This window comes from Rhinoderma darwinii, chromosome 2 (genome assembly GCF_050947455.1).
Source record: "Rhinoderma darwinii isolate aRhiDar2 chromosome 2, aRhiDar2.hap1, whole genome shotgun sequence".
Classification (NCBI taxonomy): Eukaryota; Metazoa; Chordata; class Amphibia; order Anura; family Rhinodermatidae; genus Rhinoderma; species Rhinoderma darwinii.
This window is the reverse complement of record NC_134688.1, coordinates 17,893,298-17,919,099: the sequence shown is the minus strand read 5'-3', so window position 1 is coordinate 17,919,099 and position 25,802 is coordinate 17,893,298. Positions and strand designations below refer to the sequence as shown.

Here is a 25,802-nt window from a genome sequence, read left to right as displayed (position 1 = left end):
TTCTTTTTAATTGTGTTTGGACGGGAAATGTGAGCAGAAGGCATCCGATTTATTTCTGCATTAAAAGCTGTTTCCGAATAGACATTTGTACGTCATCGCTCAGTGTGACCTCGTGCAGAGGCACCGTACGTTTTAATGGAGCTGTATGGACTCGTACAACACAACCGTGTGCACGAGGCCCTGAATATTAAAGAGGCTCTGTCACCAGATTTTGCAACCCCTGCTATTGCAGCAGATAGGCGCTGCAATGTAGATTACAGTAACGTTTTTATTTTTAAAAAACGAGCATTTTTGGCCAAGTTATGACCATTTTTGTAGTTATGCAAATGAGGCTTGCAAAAGTCCAAGTGGGTGTGTTTAAAAGTACAAGTCCAAGTGGGTGTGTATTATGTGCGTACATCGGGGCGTTTTTAATACTTTCACTAGCTGGGCGCTCTGATGAGAAGTAACATCCTCTTCTCTTCAGAACGCCCAGCTTGTGACAGTGCAGATCTGTGACGTCACTCACAGGTCCTGCATCGTGACGGCCACATCGGCACCAGAGGCTACAGTTGATTCTGCATCAGCGTTTGCAGGTAAGTCGATCTTCCCTGCAAACGCTGATGCTGCTGCAGAATCAACTGTAGCCTCTGCTGCCGATGTGGCCGTCACGATGCAGGACCTGTGAGTGACGTCACAGATCTGCACTGTCACAAGCTGGGCGTTCTGAAGAGAAGAGGATGTTACTTCTCTTCACAGCGCCCAGCTAGTAAAAGTATTAAAAACGCCCCGATGTACGCACATAATACACGCCCACTTGGACTTGTACTTTTAAACACACCCACTTGGACTTTTGCAAGCCTCATTTGCATAATTACAAAAATGGTCATAACTTGGCCAAAAATGCTCGTTTTTTAAAAATAAAAACGTTACTGTAATCTACATTGCAGCGCCGATCTGCTGCAATAGCAGATAGGGGTTGCAAAATCTGGTGACAGAGCCTCTTTAATGCCACCCCTGTCTTCAGCTGCCCAGACGACCCCCTTGTAAGGCTGGGTTCACACTACGTGTTTTTTGTTGCGTTTTCAGAATGCATATTTTTGTTTTGGTTGGTGAACTCCCATTGAGGGACATGGAAGGTGATCTACCAAAAAAAAAAAAACACATGCTAAAGATGCACAGTGTGAACCTTCCTTAACTTTCTTCACGTGGAATGACGCATATAATTGAGTCAAACTATTAGGCCAGTTTCGAATAGCAGAAATATGTCCGTATTATAACGCCTGTATTACGACTGCAAGAACCAGACTCTCTCATGTTTGCACTAAACGAAGCAAACGCTCATTTGTCAGCTAATCGCGTCATTTGTTACCCAAAAAATGTGTAGAGCGTGAATGTGCTGCTCACAATATGCAAACTGTACGGAGACGAGGAATTGTATTAAAGGGGTTTTCCCATAATTAGGATAGGTGATAAATATCTGATCGGTAGGGGTCCGAATGTTGGGACTCCCCACCGATCATGAGAATGGGCCGACCTTGCCGTTCCTGAGAGCCCTATAGGAGTAGAGCAGTAGTGCGCATGCTCGGCCACCACTCCATGCGTTTCTATGGGGATGCCCAAGATAGTGGTCAAAAGCCTCATAGAAATGAATGGAGCGGTCGACTTGAAATCGTTGATCAGCACTTGTTAAGAGGTACAAAATCTTCCCATGTTAAACCACTCTTAGGGTAAGGTCACACGTACCGGATTTGGATTCGAAAAATCCGCAGCATAATACAGAAGCAGCCGTGTGGATGAGATTTCAACAAAGGGGGACGCGGAAGTATGAAACTTTTTTTTTTCTTTTACGTGCAGTTTTCCGCAGCAGATGTTTTGGCCGAAAAACGTCACCATAGTTTGTTGCGGCTGCCAGGGCGGATACCCCGTGTACTTTTACACAGCGTATCCGCCCTATGTAAACTTAACCTTAGGCTGAATGCACATGATGCATATTACGTGCGGTTTTGCTGCGCGGATTTCCATGTGGCAAATCCGCAGCGTACTACAGTACCAGCATAGTAATGAGGTTCCAGGAAATCTCATGTACACGCGGCAGTATTTTTCGGGACGGGAATTGACCTGCGGTGCGTATTTTAGAATCTGCAGCATATCCATTTATCTTGCATTTCCGCTTGCGAATTGTATCTGCCTGGTGCTGAGGATAATCGCGCCAAAAACCCTATCAAAACGTATAAACTTCACCGAAAAACGCACGATTAGGAGTCGTTTTTACCTGCGAATTTTGTATTTATTGCTGCAGTTTTGGTGCATATTTTCCGCAGCAAAATATGCAACCTGTGCATGTATACTTAAAGAGGCTCTGTCACCAGATTTTGCAGCCCCTATCTGCTATTGCAGCAGATCGGCGCTGCAATGTAGATTACAGTAACGTTTTTATTTTAAAAAAACGAGCATTTTTGGCCAAGTTATGACCATTTTTGTAATTATGCAAATGAGGCTTGCAAAAGTCCAAGTGGGTGTGTTTAAAAGTAAAAGTCCAAGTGGGCGTGTATTATGTGCGTACATCGGGGCGTTTTTAATACTTTCACTAGCTGGGCGCTCTGATGAGAAGTAACATCCACTTCTCTTCAGAACGCCCAGCTTGTGACAGTGCAGATCTGTGACGTCACTCACAGGTCCTGCATCGTGACGGCCACATCGGCACCAGAGGCTACAGTTGATTCTGCAGCAGCAACAGCGTTTGCAGGTAAGTCGATCTTACCTGCAAACGCTGATGCTGCTGCAGAATCAACTGTAGCCTCTGCTGCCGATGTGGCCGTCACGATGCAGGACCTGTGAGTGACGTCACAGCGTGATCTAGCAGAAGCTGGGCGTTCTGAAGAGAAGTGGATGATACTTCTATACACAACGCCCAGCTAGTAAAAGTAGTAAACACGCCCCGATGTACGCACATAATACACGCCCACTTGGACTTTTACTTTTAAACACACCCACTTGGACTTTTGCAAGCCTCATTTGCATAAATACAAAAATGGTGATAACTTGGCCAAAAATGCTCGTTTTTTAAAAATAAAAACGTTACTGTAATCTACATTGCAGCGCCGATCTGCTGCAATAGCAGATAGGGGCTGCAAAATCTGGTGACAGAGCCTCTTTAAGGTGGATTCACACGAGGTCATTACGTCCGTAATGGATGGAACGTATTTCGGCCGCAAGTCCCGGACCGAACGCAGTGCAGGGAGCCGGGCTCCTAGCATCATAGTTATGTACGACGCTAGGAGTCCCTGCCTCGCTGCAGGACAACTGTCCCGTACTGTAATCATGTTTTCAGTACGGGACAGTAGTTCCACGGAGCAATGATCTGGAATGAGCGTTCGCCCGATCTTTGGCCGGTATAAAAGAGCATTTAGACCCAGGACCATTCCTGGGTCTAGACGTCTGAGCCGCATACATTTATTCTATATGCCCACAAGCTCAGTCTGTTCTCATGAGTCAGCCGGGCGGCTACTTTCCTGTGGTAGAAAAACAAGGAACCATCACACCCATCTCTGATCTCTGTACGTAGTGCCGTCTTATGCCTGGGTCCTGAGGGTCTCTACCTCCCCTTGTGTCCGGAGGCTGAGATGTCCTGAGCACCTCCAGCGTCTCTGCTGTTCTGTTTTTACCACGGTACAGGGGGTGTTCATCCCTCCTGTAACCATCAATGTATTGTGTGTAGTCCACCTGAAGTCCCTGAGCCGATGATGGGAATTTGGCAATGTGTGGAACATAACAAGCTGTCATTCTTTACTAGGCATCTGTAAGTTGTCCATGAAGGGTTAGGCCGGTGGGTGAGCACTTGATTTATAGGCCCTCAAGCAAAGTAAGGAGTTCAATACAGGGATTACTTCACCTTGCAGAATTAGATAGCCAGTTGATACTTCACGAGGAGCGTCCTTTCCGTCATCACAGGATGGCAGAAGTGGGCAGCACCCCTGAACTCTAGTTTAATGTGGATGTTCACCTTTGAACGCCACCTCATAGTTTATATATAGAGATGTTCCACGTAAAGATGAGTCACTTTGTAAGTATGTTAGATAAATTATCTTGTATTGATCCTGAGTTACAGCTTGTATTAGGGTATGTTCACACCGTTTTTTGCAGGTACAAAATTCTGCCTCAAAATTCTTAAGATTTTGATCTGACTGCACGCCGTTTGCCGCGTTTTTCGCCCGCGGCCATTGAGCGCCGATGAGCAAAAACACCGCAAAATACGCTTTCTCTGCCTCTCCTTGATGTCAATGGGAGGTCAGAGACGTAAATGCCCGAAGATAGGGCATGTCGCTTCTTTTTCTCGAGAGACGGTTTTTCCGCTCACGCGTCAAAAGACGTGTCAAAAAATTCTGTGTGAACTGACCCTTCTACTCCAGAGCTGCACTCACTATTCTGCTGGACGTAATAGGAATCAATATGCAAGCTACTTGACTGACACAACCTCTAACAGTTTAGTTTTATTCTCATAATTCGAGGGGGGGAATTCATGTTTCCTACATCTGATTACTGCACAGTGCCTGGTGTAAAGAGGAAGTTTCCCAGAACAAGTAGTGAATGTTCAGAGATTTCTGCTCTGAAGCTTGCAGAATTTTAAATGCAGCTGGTGCTCTGCAGTATAGTGATTGCAACTCTGGAGTATAATACAGGATGTAACTCAGGATTAGTACAGGATAAGTAATGTAATGTATGTACACAGTGACTCCATCCACCTGCAGAATAGTGATTGCAACTCTGGAGTATAATACAGGATATAACTCAGGATTAGTACAGGATAAGTAATGTATTTACACAGAGACTCCACCAGCAGAATAGTGAGTGCAGCTCTGGAGTATAATACAGGATGTAACTCAGGATCAGTACAGGATAAGTAATGTATGTACACAGTGACTCCACCAGCAGAATAGTGAGTGCAGCTCTGGAGTATAATACAGGATGTAACTCAGGATCAGTACAGGATAAGTAATGTATGTACACAGTGACTCCACCAGCAGAATAGTGAGTGCAGCTCTGGAGTATAATACAGGATGTAACTCAGGATCAGTACAGGATAAGTAATGTAATGTATGTACATAGTGACTCCACCAGCAGAATAGAGAGTACAGCTCCGGAGTACAATACAGGATGTAACTCAGGATCAGTACAGGATAAGTAATGTAATGTATGTACACAGTGACTCCACCAGCAGAATACGGAGTACAGCTCTGGAGTATAATACTAGATGTAACTCAGGATCAGTACAGGATAAGTAATGTAATGTATGTACACAGTAACTCCACCAGCAGAATAGTGAGTGCAGCTCTGGAGTATAATACAGGATGTAACTCAGGATCAGTACAGGATAAGTAATGTAATGTATGTACATAGTGACTCCACCAGCAGAATAGAGAGTACAGCTCCGGAGTACAATACAGGATGTAACTCAGGATAAGTAATGTAATGTATGTACACAGTGACTCCACCAGCAGAATAGTGAGTGAAGCTCTGGAATAAAAAATATTATGGACTCCTTCAACCCTTAGAGCAGCTATTGCAGGGGGGGGGGGGGAGGGAGGGGTGACCATTGTTTCCTTCATGTCACAGGCAGCACAGGTACAGATAGAGCAGCTCTACATTGTGTGATTACTGGTTGTCAGATAACATTTCCTCATTGCATTCGGTTAGAAGAGACAAGGCTGTACTGACCCTGAAATGAACCAACATGCAGATAATCTGTGACCTTGACCGTGAACACCTCCAGTAGGGGCATGGACAGTGTTTCCATCCTTATCTGCTCGCGGTTTCACCTCTGACTGATCAGCCAACATGGTGTAGAGCACGGTCAGCAGTTTATGTTGCTCAGGAGCGTCCTGTGCAGTTCCCATGATATAGTGCGGGTGACGGTGGCACAGGAGCGCTGGTATGTAGCTGGCAGTGCTTACCTTGTGAACTGAACTGCTCCTTTATCTTTCACATGCAGATCAATGTCCCCTGCAGCAGCGTGTGTGGCGTGGACATTGCTCCGATCTTGTGTGTTTGCGTGTTTCTTCACACCGCAGCCAAAAAAGTTTTCTGTGCAGATTCCACGATTACTGTTTATCCAGGTAATGATGGGGGAGGGGGAGAATGAAATCCCCTCTGCAGGTGCGCACATGCTAAAAACTGACACCGAACCGCAGAAGTCCTGTACCAGGTGTGTGGAGCCGGCACTTGTATGCTCATACCCTCCAAACACTCCTGTTTTCTTGGGATTGTCCCACAAACTGGACCAGAGAGGCTGGGTGGTTATAGATTTGCCTAAAAAGCGTCGTTACTGGGTAGTTTTGTGGGACATTTTTGCGTGGACTGTCGGCAGGGGGGCTTTGGGATTCATGTGTTGCATAGTTGGTAACATTTAAAATGGTTTTCATGGGGCACTTTGGTTATCCAGACCAATCGGGGTGCGTCTTTGGGTTTTGTCCCTTGACTTTTTTCACACACAAAAAAAAACAATGTTGGAAAAATCTATTTCTATAACACATAAGGAAGGGGGATCGTGAAAACATTCCCAAATGGGTGAGATTTAGTGGTTGTACAAGATTATAAAAACATGGCTGCTTTCTTCCAAAAACCGCACCACACCTGTCAACAGGTTGTGTGTTGTATTGCAGCTTCGCTCCATCAAACAGAATGGACAATACCAAACCCGACCTGTGGACAGATGTGGCGCCGTTTGTGGGGAAAAAAGCCATCAAAGAATGGACCCAGGTTTAACTAACCTGTAATGCCGATAATCCGACCTGGTAATTGACAACGTTACAGTGTGTACAGGGGACGGGCGCTGTATATACCGCTGGTGGTGATGGGTGGCATGTGATCAGGACTGGTCAGAATTGGAGAATGCCGGTTACCCCTCTCCAGCCAGAGTTCTTCCCATCACAGTTAACCCCTCTGCCACCAGGTTGCCCGGCAAGGCACTAGTTGATATGTGGGGGTGACCCGATGGTGTCCATTTGGTTATTAACTTAAATTACACATGATAGGCTTAGATACAGCAGCTCAGCAGACAGTATCCCACATGATAGGATTAGATACCGACCCCAACAGACCGTATTACGCATGATGGGCTTAGATACAGGGCTCCAGCAGACCGTATCATACGTGATAGGATTAGATACAGACCCCAACAGAGTATTACACATGATGGGCTTAGATACAGGGCTCCAGTATACCGTATCATACGTGATAGGCTTAGATACAGGGCCCCAGCAGACATATACTTACCCTCCCCTCTTCTGAGTCAGGTCCTCTTCACCTCAGGGTGTAGCACTGGGTCCTGACGCCTTTCAGCGTGAGGACGTTTTCTGATCGCGCATACAACGTCCTGACTCAGAGGAGGAGAGGTTAAATAAATGGTGATAATGCGGCGGCAGGTGTAGTTGGGGAAGTTTATGCAATAGGGGACAGTTACCAGAACATGCCCCGGACAAAAACTTGCCGATATTGTCTCTGCCTATTTGGGAGAGTCCTGGCAAATTTGGGACAATTGCCATGTATTGGTGTGGTGGGGTATGGATGCCAGGTACAAAGGCAAAGACGGTGCCACATTTCAGCCGATTTACTCTCGCCAGTCAGAATGCGGTTTTGACACAAAGCAACTTTCCGGTCCCTGCCATTGAGTATAAACGGCTGTAATCCCAGCAACACGACTGACGGCAGCCGGGGAACGCAGCGCCAGACGGCCACTTCTGTACAGCACTATGGCGGGCTGAACGGCAATTTATTGTTTTTGCCCAGAGTTTCACTTTAATGTTTATAATCGCTGTGGTGCCTTTTCTAGATGTCCTTTGATTGCCCCCCCCCCCCCCACATATTTTATCCAAATCTGTGAGCGTCTCCTACAACCAGAGGGCCCCAGTCTGTATAATAATAATCTTTATTTATATAGTGCCAACATATTCGATACACTTATATTATTATTATATACACTTGTATATGGCTCAGAAGCTGCCTGATTGGCTACATTGAGGGAGCGCTGCTCCATAAGGCAAGGACTTGAGGTGCCAGTAAGTACCAGCAATCTTGTTCAGTAGCGCGGAGATAAGAACTTCCATAGGCATTAATCGAAATATCCCTATAATCAGGTTCATGGCCAGCAGACCATTTCTTGGTGCTGAGGTGTGCGTATCCCTGTGCTATAGGGAGCAGGTTACAGAACGGAGGCAGGAAAGACACCCCCATTATAGTAACGCGGGGGTGCTGGGGGTCTCCTCGCTGCAGCAGGCTCCACTCTCCAGGTTTCTATCTATAAATCCTTCAGCAGTCACTCGCATGTATGTGAATATTTCTCCCTCAGCAGATGGTTATTGTCGGGATCTTGGCTGCTGACGCTTCCGCTGAAGATGACTTGGGCTGCTCTTTGGCACAGCTTGCATGTGTTTACTGAAATAAGTGGGGAAAAGGAGCAAAATGAAGAATTGCAGTTAAAAAAAGACAAAAAAAAGTGCCTTGTGGAGAGCAGGAATCATTGACTTATGCGCTGTGACAAACCAGGTTCTGTCTGTAGAAAGTGCATACGTACGTTCTGGTGATGATCCGATTCCTCTGCGCTGGCTCAATCTGTACATCTTAGCGCTCACGTAGCGCTGCCATAGAGGTATATAGAAGCTCCACTGTACTTCTCTAAGCTTCTGACTTCATACGGAGGTTGGATTCGTTATGAATTCGATAGAAAAAAATGTGCTGTGCTTTATCTGACTCCCTATGTATGGATGTAGCTGCTTTCTAGCACCACTACATGTGCATGTTGCCTTAGGCCTTGTTCACACAGTGCAGATTTGCTGGAGATGTTGCAGTTGTTGTTTTTTTTTTTTTTTTATCCCAAACTAGGAACGGAACCTAAACATAAAGGGAGGTCTTATAGGTTTGCTCTCCTGTATACAACTCCGGTTTTGGCTTAAAAAAATCATGCAAAATCTGGGCTTAATATATTTGGCGCATTTTCCGCCAACATTAAATATTTTGGGACTGGCATTTGACAAGCCAGTCTTAATAGATTTCTGTCTTTGTGTTTCAACATCTCACTATTTTCAAGGTATTAGTTTGCTGTCAGTGAATGAGAACACTCTTGTTTACGTTCACAGGCAGCAAACCCTGTACATACCTAGTCCTGCTCTCAGCTGAGAAGTGGTTACAATTATAACTAGTCTAGACAATGCTCTGTGAGCGAAGGTTATATTCACACTGGGAGGTTTTGCCACGGTTTTGCTGCAGTTTTCATGCGAACTGCAAAACTGTGGATAAGCCGTAAAATGACAAACGTTTTTTGCAGTGCAGATTTAAGCCGCGCTTCAAAAAAAAAAGAAAAAATGCTGCAAAACCACACTGAATACACCCTAAACAGCCTGGACTCTATCCTGATGCTGTAGCCAACTACCAGAGAGGTTTGTGCAGCTCACAGCGCATTGTCTCAATTGGATACAATCCATTTCTCAGCTGAGAGCAGGACTATGTAGATACCTTTGCAGCTTCTTAATGTAAACCAGTGTTCTCACTCACTGACAGCAAGCAGAGATCTTGAACAGTGAGTCTATTTGAAAGGTGTTTAAAGGGTAACTAAATTTTCAAAAAAACTTTTAAATGTCATAGTGACATGTTAGAAGCTTTGATCGGTGGCGGTCCGAGCACTGAGCCTCCCACCAATGGGTAAAACGAAGCGGCAGAGGCGCTCGGCTGAGCGATGCCCTGCTTCGTTTCTAATCGCCTTTCCTCGGAAAGCCGAGCAAGTGGATTACAGACTTTCTATTGATCCCGTACACCGCTCAGGAAAAAGCGATCAGAAACAAAGCAGCGCAGCACTCATCCAAGCACTTCGTTTTAGTGATTGGTGGAGGTCTCAGTGCTCGGACCCCCGCCGATCAAAACTTCTAACATGTCACTATGACATGTCAAACGTTTTCTGAATTTATACAGTAATTCAGCTTGATTTGGATCAAACTGGAAAACCCCTTAGAAAGGTTTTTGACACCTGCACAGTGACCCCTCAGACTATGGAAGCGTTACTCTTGTGTGTTGTCAGTGAGGACTTGTTCTACGATCTAATATATATAGGGTGACCTGCTTCCTCCTTCATGGGACATCTGCGTTGTTTGGTTTTATGCTGTTCTTGATTTTGGGAAGTTGATGATTAAGCATTAGCCAAGATGTGGGTCTCCAGGTTGACAGCTGCTTCTCTACGCATGATGTCACTGACCGTCAGTCCACATAACAGCCGGTCTGTGTATTACTCAATGAAGGGACTGATATCTCGGTATTGAGAAGTAGTTCCGCGTAGATACATTTTGTAATTGAGGCAGGAAGAAAGACTTGCCTGGAGAACGTGGTGACGTCATCATGTCCGGGGTGATAGCTTGGAATAAGCCATGTAATGAATCAGACTGGAGACATCCCAGGAGCCAGTGGAGCAGATTTACCAATACTCTGGTTACAACTCTCATTCTCCACTTTTCGCTTTCACCAGTTTTCATAAATTTGTCCCAATGTGTCTAGAAATCTGCTGACATTAAAGGGGTATTCTTATCTTAGACATTTATGGCATATCCACAAGTTATACATTTCTGATAGAACTAGCGTGCTCGGCTACTTCCATAACTCCCGTAGAACAGAATGGAGAGAGCTGCGCCCCTCTCTCCACTAGTCGCTGCTTGGAATCTGCTTCCAGTGGCCGCCACACCATGACCCCCATTCTTGATGTAGGTGCTGGTCCCAGAGTTGGGCCCCGCATGTATCCGACATCTATGGCTAATCTTGTGGATATGCTATCTATTTCTAAGATGGGAATGCCCCTTTAGCTCCTCTGGTTGCGTTCTACTGACGTCTATGCCAGTACTTGTTGCCTGGCTTTTAGGGCACATGAACGTCATAGTGTCCCCCACTTTGGGCATCAGAGCTTCTGCAGAGGCCGCACTAGTGGACTCAACACCAACATGTATTACATGGTCCGCAACCTTCGGCATTCCAGCTGTTGTGAGACTACAACTCCAAGCATGTCCTGACAGCCAAATGCTTTATTATTCCATCCAAAGGTTGTCCGGACATGCTGGGAATTGTCGTTTTACAACAGCTGGAGTGCCAAAGGTTGCTGACCCCTAAAATAGTTACCCCTTGATTTGAATGGACACCATGTAATATGACATTTCCTCTGCTGTGGTCTCTGCTAAATGCTCGGAGATCCCCCCCTGTGATAAGGTCACCGGGGCAGGTACTTTATTGCCACGGTTTCTGCCTCTTACCTCCCATTGAAATTAATGGTAGGCAGAAAAAAACCTGTGGCGCTTGTTTCTGAGCGTTTTTATAGCTGCACTTTTTGCCTGTGGTCCTTGGATTAGGTTCACTGGCCGCGGGCAAAAAACATGGAAAAAAATGCGCAGGTAGTTTAAAATCTGCCTCAGAATTTCTGCGGCAGATGCAAAAAAAACTGTGTGAAAAGGGCCTAATACCTTAAGCTTGTATCTTGAGGCCCACAGCTGCGGGGCCGGGTGTATATTTACTGCCGCACATTGATCTTCGTACACATCACTGCTATATGACCCTACATAAGGTAATAAACCCCATATCTCTGAATTTTAACCTATAAGTTGGAGCAAATTCATTGCTCTCCTATATCACAACTATGAGGACAAATTAGAGGACCTCTTTAAGGCTATGTGTTTTTGAAAACTTTTTATTTTTCTTTAAAGGGAATGTGTCGCTATAAATTTTTTTTTAACGTTAAACTGTTAGTATATAAATGATTACACATTGTTCTAATGTTTTTAATTTTTTCACAAGTCAGGAAATATTATAAATTAGATTCTAATTTATAACATTTCCATGTGCTGGTCACTAGAGGGAGCAATTCCCAAAATTGCAGCATTGGCATGTGGTAAAGCAACCTCATTGCTTTATGCTGGAAAATTGGAGAAAGAAGGGGGTTGAATGTTCAAACCTACACTGTCGCCATTTTTTGAGCGAATGTGTAGGAGGATTAGATACAGTGGTAATCACACAGTATAACGCGAATATATACACACAAACATAACTTACCTGCTCCGTCCGCTCCTAGTCCTTGCTTCTGAACATATGGACGGAAGCCGCGACCGGAAGTAGTAATTTTACTGTCCGGCCGCGACTTCCGGTCCACATGAAAATGGCACCGGATGTCGCTCGGCCGAAGACCTTCCTACACAGACGGCGTACACTATAGTGAATGGAACGGCTCCCGTTCGCATTCTCTATGGGGTTGTATGTGCCGTATTCCATCTCTGTATGTCGTTAATCGACACATAAAGAGATGAAAAAAAAAATGGCAGCCCCCATAGAGAAGTAAAAGTTATAAAAAAGAAAAAAGTACAACACAAAAACATAAATAAAATGTATTTTAATAACATATAAAAACAAATTTTTCGCGACACCTTCCCTTTAAATGTATCAGTGTGATTTGTGCAACTTTATTACATTTTATTAAAAATTATTTTGACTTTGAGGTACAGCTGCTTTGTATCCTGTATACAGAGCAGCTATATCTTGCGCAGAGTCCTGAATCCGTCAGGTCAGCGGCACTGATGGGCTCCGTGTTGGCGTGTCTCTGACACGCAGAATCCATCTGTTACCATAAACTTCGATGTGATCGATAACCGCTCAATCCTGATTGTCGGAGACACGCAGGGCCCGCTGACCCTGAACCCATCTGTTCCACTGACCTGACAGATTGAGGTCTCAGCGCAGGATACAAAGGTTGTATAACGCAAGATACGTTTTTTAAAGGTGTACATAACCGTTAAAGTCTTAGATAGTTCTGGCATTCCGGGATGTTCTTTATGGCATAATTTCACTGCTAGAAATTACAAGTAGATTAGTGATTGCTACTTTAAAGGGTTAATGTCATCTCTACTTAGTGATGTATTAAGGTGATTGCTTATCTTTTCCCCTGATCCTTAGAACAGAACACGTTTTCCAGATTACAGCAGGGCCGGCCAGATATCCATAGGGCCTAAAATATTGATAATTGAGAAAACGATCTTGCTGTCATTGAATGGATGTGTGCATCTGCCTTCCTCCTGACAGCAGTATTTATGTTCTGGATGTATGTGAAAGGGTCATCCAAACTGCTCTACTAGTTGGACTTCATTTTGGTATTTGGATAAAGAAGCCCACATTGCCCAGAGTGTTACCATTAAAGGGGATTCCAGCTCATAAAAGGTTTTTGCTGGCCCTTACATAAAGGTGGCTGCTCCGGTGGTCAGATGCACCATTCCACCCCGTTCCACCATTATCAATGCCAGTCACGTGATAATGCTACTCCGTCGTTCTTCCAGAGGGGATTCCAATAGGTAGGCCAAAAACATCATGTGCAGCCAGAGCCCCTCCCTTACTCCTCTACATCTTGCTGCTCGCAAGCGGGTATGGTCTGACGCACCGACTACTTAGTGCGTGTTTAACCCAGGGACGGTTGGTCGTAACCACTGACTACCAATCAAAAGGCGGAACTGATCTAATCAGTTGCCTGGTGCTGATAACAGGGAACGGTGGAATTGCGCATCTGACCGCCGCAGCGGCGATCTATATATAAGGAGCTCTTTATGTTTAAATGAGCAAAAACATGTTATCAGCTGGAAAACTCCTTTAATTACTTGACCAGAGATTTCTTTTTAAATAGGGGAGTGTTTGGTATTGGGGTGCCAGTAAAATTAGCACCTGTGTGCTGTGCGATCAAGAAACGTGCACCAAAACCGCACAACCCGTTACCTTGAATTGTTGCTGGTTAACCCTCAATGTTTCCTGGTGTGGGGGTTGATGACAAGCACTTGGGGAGTTTAATCTGGAGACACAGAGATGAGGCTGCTGTTACATGCAGCTGCTGATTGGTGCTTTACATTGTGCTGGGATTTCCTGCTGGGAGAGGGACAAAAAGAGCTGTTGTATTTATGGTTGGTGTTCTAAATTGTTCTTAGATGCTGCGGAGATTACTCACTGGGTGCTTCATGCATGTTACCTTATTATTTTGAGTGGACTCATAATATGGCGCCTATTGCCTCCTATAGCCCCATATTGTACCTCCATATAAAATGGAAAAATCTTCTAGAAATCTAATACTGTGCCTCGTGTCTCCCTGTACCATCTGTCTATCTTGGACAAGTCCCAATAACCAGTGAGTCGTCCCTTGTAAACGTTGTGGAAGTTTTGTCTCCTGGCCATTGTAATTGGAGATTGGCCAAAGATGATAGCGCTGGGAGGCTACCGAGACGGTAATGAGAAGTCCGAGATCATGGTTACTGCCCTGCGGTTACCTTTATGATTCAGGGAAGTCTTTTGTGCGGCTTTATTGTCAGATAATGTATGGGGTGGTGGTCCCGCACGTCACGATCCCAGAGAGGGATAGGTTTCTTTCGGAAGCTTTTGTTTTCCCACTCTATGAACTTTCTAGGGTACAGACACACGTACTCGCTCCTGTCCAAACGAGGTGCGGCCGCGATTCTTAGAATACTGCACTGGCTTATGATTTCACCTCAAATCGGCACGTTTTCATATGATCGTGGAATTGCTGCGCAGTTTTTCAGGGTTGCCGGGGCCGATATGTCTCTCTTCCCTCATCGTGTAATGAATGACAGAAGTGAAGCAGTTCGCCCGGATCTCTATAGAAGTATGTAGTATTATTTTTAGGCTTACACACTGTCTGTTCTCCTACCACGTCTACGCCCATTCCTTGGCATTGAGCAATACATTGTGTGGCACAGTGTTTTTACTTCTTGCCCGTGAAATTGTAGGCAGAACCACCCTTCTCCCCCGGCGACTGTCACACTTGGTCATTGCCCCCTTGTTTCCAGTGGAGAGGCGGCACTATGTAACTAAAATTATAGCTGCGAATAATGAAGAATTTTGCAATTTTCTAATAAATATTTGACATATCCACACCAATTTCAAGATCTCTGCTTGTTGTCGGTGAAAGGGAACATTGCTTGTTTTGTATCCCGAGGCTAAAAACGTGTACAGACCCAGTACTGAGAATTTAATGGAATTGTTTCCAATCTAGACACTCCTCAGAGCTAGACCGTCTGCACCTCAGGCTTAGGGTCAGCTCACAGAGAGTTTTTTCGGTGCTGATTTTGACAAGGAAACCGCGTCGGAATCCGCTGCAAAAATCGGCCGTCATTGCCCCCCATTGATTGAAGCTTCTGAGCTTTTTTCGCTGAGTTTTTTTCTGCCCGCGGTCCTTGCATTATGGCCGCGGGCAGAAAACGTGGAAAAAAAGCTGCCAGTAAAAAAATCTTCCTCAAATTTCCTGAAGCAATTCTGAGGCCGATTTATTTTTTTTTTCTGCCTGAAAAAAATGGCGTGAACTAGGCCTAATACATGTTACCTGTCTGATACATTGTAACAAACGATCAGGACAGGAGACACATTTGTACTGCTGATATATTTTGCTCACGGAGGGTTGGTGGGACTCGATACCATTTTAACAAACGCTCAGCTGTGAGAAGTATTCGGTCTGAATGGATATAAACAAGAATGTTCCTATTCACTGACAACAAGATCGTTATGCCATAAAGGTATATTACAAAGTTGTGGAACGCGTCGTACAGTGATGATAAAACTTTATGTATTCAAAACTGCAAATCCCCCTTTAAAGTCCATTGTCGATACAGAAAGTGTACGACTCGGACCCCCATTATTTAGACATTTTACAGATCCTATCCAACGGGCGTTTATAGTTTGGAAAAACCCAGTTCACTTTCCTGTCAAAATACCATACTGCCTGGTAATTGTCCGGATCTCCATAGGGGCTGATGTTAAATTGACGAAGCCTCATATTGGCTACTGAGGCCTAATGGATTTTGGTGGGGGTGAGTCCAGGTTGTCTGTGCTGGGGTGGACGGGCTCACTGCATATCCCACTGGAAATAAGGATAAACCCCGACCTGTCTGACCTTCTCCACCGACCTCTGACATTGAGGATTTGGAAGCACCATAGGGGTTTATTTGTAATGTGACTGCTGTTTGCATTTCTTCAGGGTCATTTTCGAGTTTCGATTTTAATACAGAATTATGTTGTTCTCTTTCAGATTTGATCCAGTGCACGAATGAGATGAATGTGAACATCCCCCAACTGGCGGACACTTTATTTGAAAGAACGACCAACAGTAGCTGGGTGGTGGTCTTCAAGTCTCTCATCACCACTCATCACCTTATGGTGTATGGCAATGAGGTAAGCGTGGTTTATACCTTTCCTGTGGAGAAGTTCTATATTGGGTATTAGTCACTTAATTAAAAAAACAAAAACACTGAAAATCCTTTTCAGCCGATCCCAGTTACAGGGGTTTTCTTTAAGAACACATTGGTAGCTTATCCGTAGGATAGGTCCCTGTAACCCCCACTGATCAGCACATTGGCACTTCCATTCATGGAGCTGTGCTTTACACTGCAGCTCAGCCCCATTCAAGGGCAGAGTGCACAGCAGCCCCTTTGTTCTGCTGATCAATGGGAGTCGAACACGTTAAAGCTTTGATAACTGTAGTTAAGCCGTGCACTTGTGATCATCATCTGCCCAGGACAGTTACATCCTCTGGAAGTAAACAATGAAGGTTACAATTGAATGACAGCAAGCAGAGATCTTGAAAACCAGGGGGTTATTGATACAGAAAGTATAATGGAAACATTTTTGAACTTTTCAATGAATCAGTTATAGGTGCTGTAACCATAATATTCCTCAGTGGTTGTCACCCAGTCCTGAAAGGTGTTGTCTTAATTGGACTTTCCCTCTCCTATAGCTGCCCAGTCTCCTTACCGTGGGTCTGGCTGCCTTAAACCCTTAAAGATCAGGTTAACATGGTGGAAGCTGTGGGTAGCGGCACGTCTCTTCTGCATTGGGAGGAAAGCCACTGTGGTAACCGCTCTCTCCCAATCATGACGTTTGTGTGTCCTAAAAGGGGTCTTGAACAGTGGTTGTCAAGCTGGGATCACCCTGTGAACCTTCTCTGCTACAGCATTGCTGAAAGTTAGGCAGACCTGACATTCAGGGCTTCAAAGGGGACATTTTTTTTATTGATGGCCTGTCCTTCGGATAGGTAATATAAGATCGGTGGGGGTCCGATTCCTGGTACCCCATCGATCAGCTGACTTAAGGGGCCATGGCATTTGTCACCGCAGCTTTTTTTCCAGTTTACAGGAACCGTGCCGTACACAGCTGGAGTGGCTGTGCCTGGGATTGCACTTCCGGTCCCATTTAAGTGACTGGGATTAAGCAGTAAACTACGCAGCCACTTCAGTCAGCTGGGGTGCTGAGAGTCGGACCCCTACCGAACTCATATTGATGACCTAGAAAGAATTGTATTCGGCACACATTTGGAATATTTAGCGTATATTTATTTCAATGTTTTCTTTTTTCAATCTATGCCAGTGGCTACATGTGCAACGTTTCGGTCGTGAGACCTTCGTCAGGCGCTGAGCCGTACTGGGGACTGGTTTAGCGATTATGCTGGCGCTGCTATGATAGAATTGGCGGCTCACCGCTCTCTATTCATGACCTATCCTAAGGATAAGCAATACAATAAAATCATTTACGATTAACCCCTTTAAGAAAGCTGGGTGCAGCCCTCCTCGACCTCTTAGCATCCGCATTGGTGACACCCAGCGTTCCCAGAATCGTATAAAATTAAGAAACCATTGAATGGAATTTGAACGACTTGATAGATGACGACTGAAGGACCATATTTTTAATGTCATTTTCTTAATTGTGAAGCAGTTGATGTTCCCGTGCTTTTTCTGGTACACGGAGAACACTCCGGACGACATAACGATATCTGATGAAGTTTAGATTCTGTTAACAAGAACTTGTTCCATAAAGAGTCTCCAGCTTTCCCTGTCTTCAATTACTGGCGCCTGTTTCCTGCTCGGTCCGTATGATATAATATCCCGGCTGCTGCTCCGTCCTCGCACTGTTTATAGATGTGGCTTTGATGTTCGGGCTCGGTTGTCAGTAAATTAAAAGCACACAAGGGTGAAGAAAACAAAGGAAGTTGTTGTGTTATTTGCGGTGCAGCTCCTCATTCTCTGGGAAGTTGATTGAAGATTTGTTTGATTTGAGGAATGTAAACAGGGCTGATCATAGATTGGAAACCCCTCACCCCAACACCACCCGCCGCGGGATAATCATCAAGTCCTAATTAGCCTCTAGTCTCTGCGCTATAATATAGTCATCCAAACAAAGGGGTCGTCCCTTATGGCAGACCCACGTCCAGCTGCCGCCTCACCCTGTGCATGGGGGAGGGAGCCAACAAATCGGGATTAATGAGACCCCCACCGATCGCTAAAACAAAGGGTAAGAAGCCAAGCGAGCAGTGTACGGATCTATTTGTCTTTCCATTGAACCCGTACACTGCTCCGAGGAAAGCCAGAAACTAAGTGGCACATCGCTTACCTGAGCGCTTCTGCCGCTTTGTTTTAGCAATTGGTGGTCTCTGCTGAGACCCCCACCGATCAAAACTTCTGATATGTCACTATGACATGTAAAAAAAAAATTAAATGAAGTTTCATTACACTTTCAAATCCACAACCAGTATCTCAAAATGTTCTTCAGATCGTAGGTCAATCAATGAATCTTGTTCTAGAACTGTCTGGATTACTGCGGCTCTTAAGGTGGCCATACATAGCATATGGCCAACAGCTATTCTTCCTCTAGACCTCCCCGTACTCATACACGCACAGGTCAGCTGAACAGCATGTGTTCCCAATGGGGTGAGAGGAAGAAGCTGCTGCCTAACATCTTTTGGCGCCGGCTTATCTCCCTTTAAAAAAAAACCCCAAAAAAACTCAAATGAAATTTGGCATGTTAAAATTCAATGCGCCCGATTTCCCCCCCCCTCCCCCCCAACATCTGCCGTATGAACGTTGGCCGAATATTTAACACACATTAGCTGGTCGGCCGGTACTGCTAAAATTGTCGGGTTTGCTCAATATTCGTCTGTGTGTGGCCGCGTTTGCCCAGGCAGAGCGATGGTAAAGAGGCGGACGTGTCATGTATGTGGCTGTAAACAAATACCCTAGAACTGTTGTCCTCCTGATCAGCTGTTGGAGGATTGAGGTGTACTGGTTTAAAAATATGAAACACTTGTATATAAAAAAAAAATAATAATATTGCGTACGCAGGGCCTCACGCGGTCAGTCGCCCATAGCAGCCATTCTCATTTCATCTTTCGTTTTTCCCGGGCTGGAATGAAAATGAGATGTGATCTGATTGGTGGTGGTTTTGCTTTACTGACAATATTATTCACGAGGCCTGTAGATGATATTGTGATGACTAGTCCTGAACTCGAGGAAACACCTGTCTGTGGATGATTCCTGACTGAGCGACATCTACTTAGTAAATCTGCTCTGTGGGCTTCCTGCTGACAACGGGCCGGCTGCTGAGAGATGTGCAGGGAAGTGTCTATATATATATATATATATGTCACTATTTACTGGTAACGTAGGCTTTCCGTGTGAGAGGATATTGCGGTAAGCCGCTGGTTGTTCACTAGTCTAGCAGTGATGAGGTTATGTCCTTGCTGCACGACTCATTGGCTTTTATGGGAGTGCGTTGTGGGCATGCTCTGTGACCTGTGCTGGAAGGGGGAGGTGAGCTGTGTCCTTCACCTGTTGTCATCGCTGGATCCTGTGCTATTTGCCTCCAGTTGTATAATAGTGGGGTTTGCTTTTATTATAATCCTGCCCTATAATGAGGTGACTAGTACCCCAGTGTATACAGCACAAGATGAAAAGTGACCGGAAGTGTCAGCGTGATGCGAGTGCTCCGTGCGCAAACAGCAATATTTCAGTTTTTCTTCTTATTTTCAATGCACATTCAGCTTGGCCAAACAGCCTATGAGGTTTCGGTAGGCACCGCTTCTCTTTAGAGGTAATGGGATTGGGCTGGTAAATTTGATCCATGTGTTCCTCCGTAGCAGCCGTCGGTTAAGGGTCTGTCTCCATAGATTGTATTATTTTCCTTATGGTATATGGGCAGTCTTTCTTCAGCTTGCTGTAGATGTTGGGGCAGAATGTAATGTGATCGGTGAACAGGTCAGGCTTCTTCCCTTCATTACTCACCTGACTGTCCCGTCACTTTGTAGACACACCTCGCTGCTGTCTCGTGAACGTTCAGCAGCTTATTCCTCGTGTATCGTCTCAGATACGAGAGAGAATAGATGACAATGCTGGCTGAATCCCGCAGGTGATACCCAGGATCGGCAGCGGTTTCTGTTTCCTGTAAATGATTACTGTTCAATCTTTGCTTTTAAGACGCGAAAAAGAAAACCTGTTGTCTCCAAAAGTAGTGTCGTACATAACATGCTGTTTAAAGGGACAGTCGGATTTGGGCCATCGATGCCAACAGGTGAATATATAGGGGTTTCTCTTTCAGGAGCTCTTTCTGTACACAAATTGGCCCCCAGACTCCCTACCCCCACACGTCTACATCCAAACAACTTTACTAGTGCTTTGTTACTTAAATGGGCACTAACTTTTCAAACCACTTATGCTCCTCTAATAGTATACCTGATATAGATCAACTTCGTAATTTACATACTGTTAAAATGTAGTTATTTATCCATGCAAAATCTGTGTAGGTTACTGCCACTAGGTGTCTCCCTTCCTGTAATTTGCGGTCCACCCCCTATGGTCAAGTAAAGTCCGTCCCTGGTTACAGAGCAGAATTAACGGGCTGCAGTAGGTGGGGTTGTGTCTCTTTACTGCCTGCTAATACAAGTCTATGTAGACAGGAGGAGGGAGCAGAAGGAGAGTTAGAAAGAGATCGGCTACTGGTAGGATTTCTATGTCACTCCTTTGCTGGATTCACAGCTACACAGCTCATTACTGCTGTATAATCTCCATGGTGCTGCAGTATAATATATATATATACATATATGAATGTGTAAAGATAAGCGTGCAGGATTCTCCACTTCTGTCTGCAGTGTATAGCAGACCTGATAGCAGTTAGGCTCCGCCCACTAGATCAAAGTCCTCTGAGAATTAGAGCAAGCCTGCAGAGGGGAAAACTGCTAAATAATGCAGAATACAAGTCATATAATGGCCATAAATAGAGTTATTCCTCGTGTACACACATTAGCAGCTTATTCCGAGAAGTCACATGAAAAGGGTTGTCTCACCTGGCAGACAGACCTCGCTATGTCTGGGATGTAGTAGAACCCCCCCCCCCACACTCCCCCACACACTTCTCTTACTGCAATTGGCACCTAGCAAAATTAAGCCTCCTGCTTTAAGATAAGGGAAGAAATGTCCCCCGCTTGTCTCCCGGTTTCCAGCAGATGAAGCTGGCAGGAGCCCCTGACAATGTTTGCTCTGTTTTTTTTTTTGTTTTTTTTTCCCCATCAACATTTTTTTAATGTACAGTGTGCCTTTAACCGACCCATTGACATTAGAATTCTTCTACAATCTAATTTATATGGGGGGCTCCTGGGCGCTTCCTCCAATGCCAAGGGAAGCATTGATCCCTTAGGCTGGGTTCAGAGTTTTTTGGCGCGGAAACCGCTACGCAAAACACGGCTGAAAATGCTTCCCATTGATTTCAATGGAAGCCGGGGGCGGTTTTCTCCCGCAAGCCGTAAAACCGGCTCGCGGGACAAAGAACGGTCATGCCCTGTCTTCGCACGATTACGCCTCTGACCTCCCATTGACATCAATGGGAGGCAGAGAAAGCGTATTTTGCGGCGTTTTATGCCCGCGGCACTCGATGGCCGCGGGCGAATAACGCAGCAAAACTCGGCGTGCAGGGAGAGGAAAATCTGCCTCAAACTTCCAAATGGAATTTTGAGGCAGATTTTCCGCCTGCAAAAAAACTCTGTGTGAACCCGGCCTTAGAGTATTTTTTTGTGTGTGATTCTTCCAAAAGATCACCGGAGGTAATTGCCCCCCCTGGGGGTACAGTACGGTGTAATTGGTCTCAGCAGTTCCTCCTTCAGCTCGCCCCTGGGGTGTCTTTGTTTAGACATAAAACCTAGAAATGTTTTCCCTTTGTTGTGCACTTGTTTTGTTGGCAACCGAAGCGCAAACACGTCAATATAACCGGAGCGGCTCCGTCCGAGGCGCGGGTATTTCTGGTCTCGGCCTGCTCTTCGCTGCTGCTCCGTACAATATAAATGACCATGTTATTTACCAGTAAATCTACCCGTCCTGCGCTAATCGTGTCCCCTGCACTGTAAAATGTCATGACATTCACACACCTAGCACGGCCTCCTCTCCAGTCAATGTTTAGCTTTTATTACGGTGCCGGAGTGCAGTGATTGCCCGCGCCGTGCATGCCAGGTCCATGTTATAGTTTGCCGTTTATTTGCCCCAATTGATTTGTGCTTGACTTTGCGCCTCGTTGGCTTCTTCCATGTTGAGTCACTGACCCCGGCTAGGTTTCTTATATACCAGACACAGTCTGACACCGGGCACTTTGATGTACAGACGACTACAGACCACACATCTACATGACGCCCATGATGAATTTCTGTGCGGACCTCGGCAAGTGGGGCAGTCACAATACATGGCATGCTGATGAACAATGTGTTACATAGACCCCCATTCCTTTATATTCGTCATGTAAAACTACATTTCCACCGCAGGATAAAACTGGCGATTGTGGTGATTTTATCATTTTGAACAGTCCACCGTCAGATTCCCTTTTCTTATAAATATTGCGCCATCATCCGGTTCACTGTAAACCACATGTATGAAGACGTTATAGAATATTATTCATAGTGTGATTCCGTGTGACCTGGACACGTTGAGTAATGGCCTTTTACACGAGGCGATGAGCGCCTGAATGATGGTATGTACGAACGTTCGCTCCGGATCATTGCCCAGCCATCAAATAACCAACAATAAACCGCTCGTTTGTCGTATTATTTTTTTTTTCTTTCATACAGGAATAGATTCTTGTTTGACGGCAGCACAGCCCCTCGTGTAAACAATGAATGTGCTGCGACTGTAATGTCGTGTGTGTAGAGGGGGTGTCGAACGAACGAACGATCGATCATTCGTACAAATCATCTCGCATTTTATTGCTGCATGAAAACAAAAGTAACTGAGCGCCGTGTAAGTGGACTTTACCCGCTATGCCCATATAAAATCAAAATCTAGACATGGCTTGCTCCATCCGATGTCTGTATGATGGGAGGGTCCACCTCAACCACCCTTTTTGTTACCCTAAGCATATGGCTGCCTGGCATTTGTGCTGGCAGATCGTTGTCTGGATAGCCCATCCATGTAGTAATGGAAATCCTCAATCTTTATGTTCTTTTTGCATTGGCTCAGCCAATGAGAAGAGTTGTCGAAGGGGCTCTCAATGCGTAAAGAGGCCGACCCTTAAGTTGATCTTAACCTCTCTAGGGTAGATTGGGCAGAATATCGCTTGTAACATACATTATTCAGTGTAGGATGATGAATGCCTGTGTAGCGGTGTGACAGACCAATCACGAGTCCGATGTCCCTATGTAGACCTCCACATTTGTTCGGCTTCAAGATCGTCTATTGACCAGTCTAAAAAATTGCAAGCTACACCCAAGTCACGTGTTTGTTTCTATCTCAAACACAGAGTAACAGAGGATTGTCTCTATTTAACTGATGATTACCCAATAAACTAGTTCAATGGATCGTCCTTTTTGGGAAACTTTTCAAATACCCTATGCTTGAATACGGAGTTAATAAAGTTTGGATCCCCCTCATTCAAGACTCCCATCAATTTGCCAGAGAGGAGAGTGGCTACAAAGAGTGTCTCCTGCTCTGGAGGACCCGACCTCCTTGCTTTACTTTGACAGCCCAGTGATTATAATGGAAACGATGTAATTCTTCATTTTGTCCTGTTGTGGCGCTGCATGAAAATAGAAAACTTGCTGCCAGGGTCCAGACGTTTCAGTTGAGGGTCCCAGCAGTGGGACGCACTGATCAGTTTATCGTCAGGGGACTCTTCTAACAAAAGGAGAACCCCTTTAATTTTTTCCTAATACTAGATTTTCTTTTGGTAACATTACCCTATAGATTATGAAGCTGCATTAACAGCAATTTGCCGATCTGTTCCTCTTACCGGAATTGCTCCCCCTATAAACAGTTAGTGGAAGAGAGCGGGTGCAGGATAATCCGCTCACCCATGCCCGCTGTTGGCAGTTTTGGCAGCTATTTGTTTTCTGTCCGTGGGGAGAGCAGAGTGTCTGTCTTAATCCATCAGTATTGTCCATATTTCGATCTTACAGATTTTATCATGTGCTTCTTTTTTTACTGGTTTTAATTTTTATTTTTTTCTATTCCTTTGTAGCGCTTCATCCAGTATCTAGCATCACGTAATACACTGTTCAATTTGAGCAATTTTTTGGACAAAAGTGGACTTCAAGGTAAGTTTGATGCGCCCCCTCATCTCTGTTAATTCCTTAAGTGATAGAAGCTGGTCACAGAAGTTTCTCCGATATCTGCCCATGTACAGGGGACCCTCACACAGAGGCTGCATGCACAGAATTGCTCTGATCCTTCTTTTTACAACGAGCAAAAGGATGGATCAAATGATTTAACAAATCCGATAATACTGAGGCTCTGCTTGTTCAGATTGGCTCCTGCGAATAAGCACTAGCTCACCAGGAACTCGGTGCATAGAGATCTGGGTTTCTATTCGAATAGAACAAGGAAAGACCTGTTCTAAATATAACCAAACCACCAGTGAAAAAGACGATCCGGTATCTACCACCGCTTTACGAGGAGGGAAGAGGCACAATAATGGGTGGTTTTAGTGATTGCTTTACTCTTTTAATAGAAGACTTCTGGCATTGACCTGTATGGATCTTCTTTCAGCTGTGATGTCTCAGTCTTGATATGTTTATATGTGAGTACATGAGGATATTATGTGTAGGTAGATGTTGGATCTAACTTGTGTTTGTGTCTAGGTTATGACATGTCTACGTTCATACGACGATACAGCCGGTACCTGAATGAGAAGGCCGTGTCATACAGACAGGTTGCCTTTGACTTCACCAAAGTAAAAAGAGGGTAAGCCATGCAGTGAGTATATATATGTAAGTGTACGAGTGACCATGAGGCGGTCCCGTCGGCCGTATTCCCAATACTTGTAGGTTACTTTGTGTATAGTGAATGTTTTAATAATGGTCTATTACAAGCTACCGAGAACTTCTTCCTTTTGTTCCCCTGTTGCGCAATGCCCCGTAGCGTGTTTTAATGAATTAACCTTGTGTTTGTTTTCAGGGCTGATGGGGTGATGAGAACAATGAACACTGAGAAGTTATTAAAAACCATGCCTATCATACAGAACCAAATGGATGCCCTGCTCGATTTCAATGTAAGTTGAATGGCCCAGCGCCCAGAATGCACGATCAGCCGCTGGCAACGTCTGCTCATAAACATCTGTTTAGCGCTTGTCCTTCTCCAGGATATGACTGACCGGCTGATTACTTGTATAGGGATCGCTGACCCCTATGAGGTGATGTGCTGGTGGTTCAGGAGATCTGAATTACATTGTAACATTCTAGTTGTGTATCGATCTGTTACCGTGTGTTACTCGTCGGACTGGGGTTTGCAGTGACACTCGTCCCATTCTACTCAGGTCAGAAATTGGCGTAATATAGATTTTTTAGAAAATACCTACGCTCTTACAAGATCAGTCGATATTTCTAAATCAATAAATTTTTATTGAAAAAATTTTTACAACTTTTTTTCAAACAATAAAGAAAACCATCCTTGGTCCCAGAACATGGACCTGCGTACAATAATACATACATGTGATATGTCATTGAAGGATATACATAATCATAACCA

General features: G+C 44.9%; 1 protein-coding gene across 9 annotated transcripts in view; it reads left to right on the top strand.

Moving 5' to 3' along the window:
- Positions 1 to 25,802, top strand: part of PICALM (phosphatidylinositol binding clathrin assembly protein) — an 82,976-nt gene that overhangs the window by 5,500 nt on the left and 51,674 nt on the right. For all 9 annotated transcript variants that reach the window (XM_075851415.1, XM_075851414.1, XM_075851413.1 and 6 more), the window contains exons 2-5: positions 16,070 to 16,212; positions 24,298 to 24,373; positions 24,917 to 25,019; positions 25,233 to 25,326. In XM_075851415.1, coding sequence (XP_075707530.1) covers positions 16,070 to 16,212; positions 24,298 to 24,373; positions 24,917 to 25,019; positions 25,233 to 25,326 — 416 coding nt within the window. The remainder of the gene's footprint in view (positions 1 to 16,069; positions 16,213 to 24,297; positions 24,374 to 24,916; positions 25,020 to 25,232; positions 25,327 to 25,802) is intronic.